The sequence below is a fragment of the Pteropus vampyrus genome, unplaced genomic scaffold (assembly GCF_000151845.1).
Source record: "Pteropus vampyrus isolate Shadow unplaced genomic scaffold, Pvam_2.0 Scaffold138, whole genome shotgun sequence".
Lineage (NCBI taxonomy): Eukaryota > Metazoa > Chordata > Mammalia > Chiroptera > Pteropodidae > Pteropus > Pteropus vampyrus.
Window position 1 is genome coordinate 1,567,944 of NW_011888919.1, and position 2,937 is coordinate 1,570,880.

Here is a 2,937-nt window from a genome sequence, read left to right on the forward strand (position 1 = left end):
CTTCTCTCCACTCTCACTGCCTCCGCCCTGGTCCGCCGCCCCTCCAGATCTTCCATCTGAGCCACTGTTCCCGGTTCCCCCAGCCCGTCCCCCGCACGCAGCCAGAGACCTTACGTTAGGCCCTGTCCCCGGTCTGTCGGAAGCCTCCGGTGGCCTCCATCTCCCCGAGAATCAAAGTCAACTCCCAGCCCACATAAAACCCTCTCTAAACTCCATTCATCTCAGAAAGACAAAACAAAAACAAAACCCCACACATCTGACCCTGGCCACAGAGCCTTGGGGACTGGCCCCTGCTGTCCGGCCCCCGATCCCTCACCCTGACCCAGTCTTTTGTCTATTACTGGCACCGACCAAGCCTGGCCCTCTTTAGGGCTTCCTCCTTCCTCCCCCATCTACCTGTACCCCGCTTTCCCATTTCAACCCCTGTTGGCTCCTTCTCATCCTCTGGTCTCAGTACAAATGTCATCTGCTCAGAAGGGCCCCACCTGACGTCTTCCTCAGGCCACCTCTCCTTCTTCCTGTTTTTCCTTCACAGCCCGTAGCCCAGCCTAACCTCATCTTGTTCATTCATCCTTTTTTGCGCTGTCTCCCCCACTAGAGTGTTTGGTCTTAGCTGAATCCTCAGTGCCTAGAACAGTGCCTGGCAGGTGGCAGGTGCTCAAAACAATTCACCAAAGGAACAAACACCATTAGTAGTAATAATGACACTAAAGGCAGCTGACACATGGAGTCTTGGTTACATGGGAACGTGACTTTGTTCAAATACTCCAACAGTCCTGGAAGTCACATTGTGACCCTCCTCCCAGCCCCCCAACAACAAACACCAAGCTCCCCGTCTGTGAGCACTTGGATGCCTCGGCCTCCCCCCAGACCTGTCCGGTGATACTCACCCAGTTCATCTGCGGAGGGAAGAGAAAGAGAAAGAGAAAGAGAAAGAGAAAGGTGAGGTCCAGTACGTGGTCAAGACTTTTATCTTTTCAGACAGATTTGCCACCTCCCGTCCCCTCCTGGTACCCTCCCCCGTCCTGCTTCCTCCATCCTGAGAAACTGGGTTCTGACTCACTGGGGTGCCAAACCCCAGGCCCCATCTCTCCCATCCCAGGCTACCCTCCCTTTAGCTCCCAATGTTGGGGTCCCAGGCTCAGGGTCCCCTCAAATGCCTCCCCAAAACATTTAGGCCGGAGATTACAAAGTGTGGTTGGGAATTTGAGGAAAAACTAAGGGTCTTATCACCAGGGGGAAGATGGACACCCAAGATTGTACATAAAATGTGGGCGTGTTCCCTCTCTATAGCCCACCCTAGGCCCCCCAGAGTCACTGTCTGGTATCTGAAGATCCCAGGAGACTGATCCTCCACCTCCAGGCAGCGGCCCATTCTGCATTATAGTCCAGTTCCCCATCGGTGTCCACCCGCCAGCTTGGGTTCGCCCCTGCTACCTGACGGGGAGTGACAGTAATGCTGGAAAAGCCCTTGTCACCTCCTCAGGAAAGCTCAGCCCTGCAAGGGGCTATGGAGAAACCGAAACCAACCTCCCTTTATTCCACAGACGGGACAAGGGGAAACCCAGAGAGAACACGCGAGCCCAGAGTCACACAGCAAGGGAGGGCAGGCCAGGGCTGGATGCCCCACCCAGGGTTGCCTGTGCTGGCCTCGGACACCGACCAGCCCCACTGCCTGACCTGTCCTCCTCCTCCGCTCTCAGGGAGTGGCTCCTGACCACCAGACCTTTGCTCCTTGGAGAGCAGTATTCCTGCACCCATTATCTCAAGCGATCTGCGAAGTCAGCAGGGTGGGGAAGACACCCGCACTTGGTAGATGGGGACACTGAGGCTGGGAGAGAGGAGGGGACATGCTGCAGATCACTGGCAGGGCCAACCTTAAGTCACTTCAACTTGGAAAAACTTTCTTAGGCTTCTGTGCTGGATGACCTGGGGACCCAAAGATGAGTTAGACTTTGTCTGGGACCTCAAGGAGCTTAGTCTGCAAGGGGAAACTGAGGCCCTTTCAGCCGTGGCCAGAGCTTTGGACTGCCTCAGTTCACATTCTGGTTCTGCCACTTGCTAGCTGTGTGGCCTTGAGCCCATTACATAACCTGTTTGTGCCTTGGTTTCTTCATCTATAAAATGGACACGATAATAATGCCTGCCTCGTTGGGCTGTTGGGAAAATTAAATTAGCTAATACTACGTGGGGAGCACTTAGAACGACCACAACAGTAGGTGCTACATAAATGTTGCCTGCTATTAAACAAGGTGTCATGAGACATTATTTTATGGACTTCTCCTCTCTAGGCCTTGGTATGACTATAAAATGAGGATGTTGGAAGATGTGGTTTGAGAGCATGGGTGTGGAGTCGCACAGGTGTTAGTTTGAATCCCAGCTGTCATTCACTGGCTGCGTGGCCTGGGGCAAGCTTCTTAACTTCTCTGAGCCTCCTTCTCTATAAAATGAGGTCTATAAATGGACCTCAGGCGTTAACGTGAGAATTCAGGATTACACCAGGAAATTGCTTGGCACAGGGTCTGACCACCTTAGGCTCTCCATAAAGCTTAGCTAATATCGTTATCTAACATCCTCTTTCAGCCAAGAAATATTGGGAACTTCTCCTCACTCAGGGCTCAGCTCAAATAACACCTGGCACTGCCCGCTCAACCTTCCGCACAGGCTTGCCAACATCCAGGGGCCGCCGGGATGGGCCACGCTTGAGCACACATGCTCAAGGTTCTGCCTCAGGGCCTTTGCACAGGCTGGTCTGTGCCAGAATGCTCTCCTTCCAGTTCTTTAAATGGCTTTCTTTCAGGTCCCTGCCCAAATGTCACCTCCTAGATAGGTCTCCCCTATCCACTGTATCCAGGATAGCCTCCAGAATCCCACTCTGGTCACTCATAGTTAGGTGCCTTTGTTTTACCGATTACGTGGCACTGATTAAGACTTGAC

The 2,937-nt window shown here is 53.2% G+C and overlaps 1 protein-coding gene across 1 annotated transcript in view; it reads right to left on the minus strand.

Moving 5' to 3' along the window:
- Window positions 1-1,375, minus strand: part of RELB (RELB proto-oncogene, NF-kB subunit) — a 21,043-nt gene extending 19,668 nt beyond the window's left edge. The window contains exons 1-2 of the mRNA XM_023535247.1: window positions 1,319-1,375; window positions 891-899 (exon numbers count right to left, since the gene is read on the minus strand). Coding sequence (XP_023391015.1) covers window positions 891-899; window positions 1,319-1,375 — 66 coding nt within the window. The remainder of the gene's footprint in view (window positions 1-890; window positions 900-1,318) is intronic.
- Between the last annotated feature and the right edge of the window lie 1,562 nt (window positions 1,376-2,937).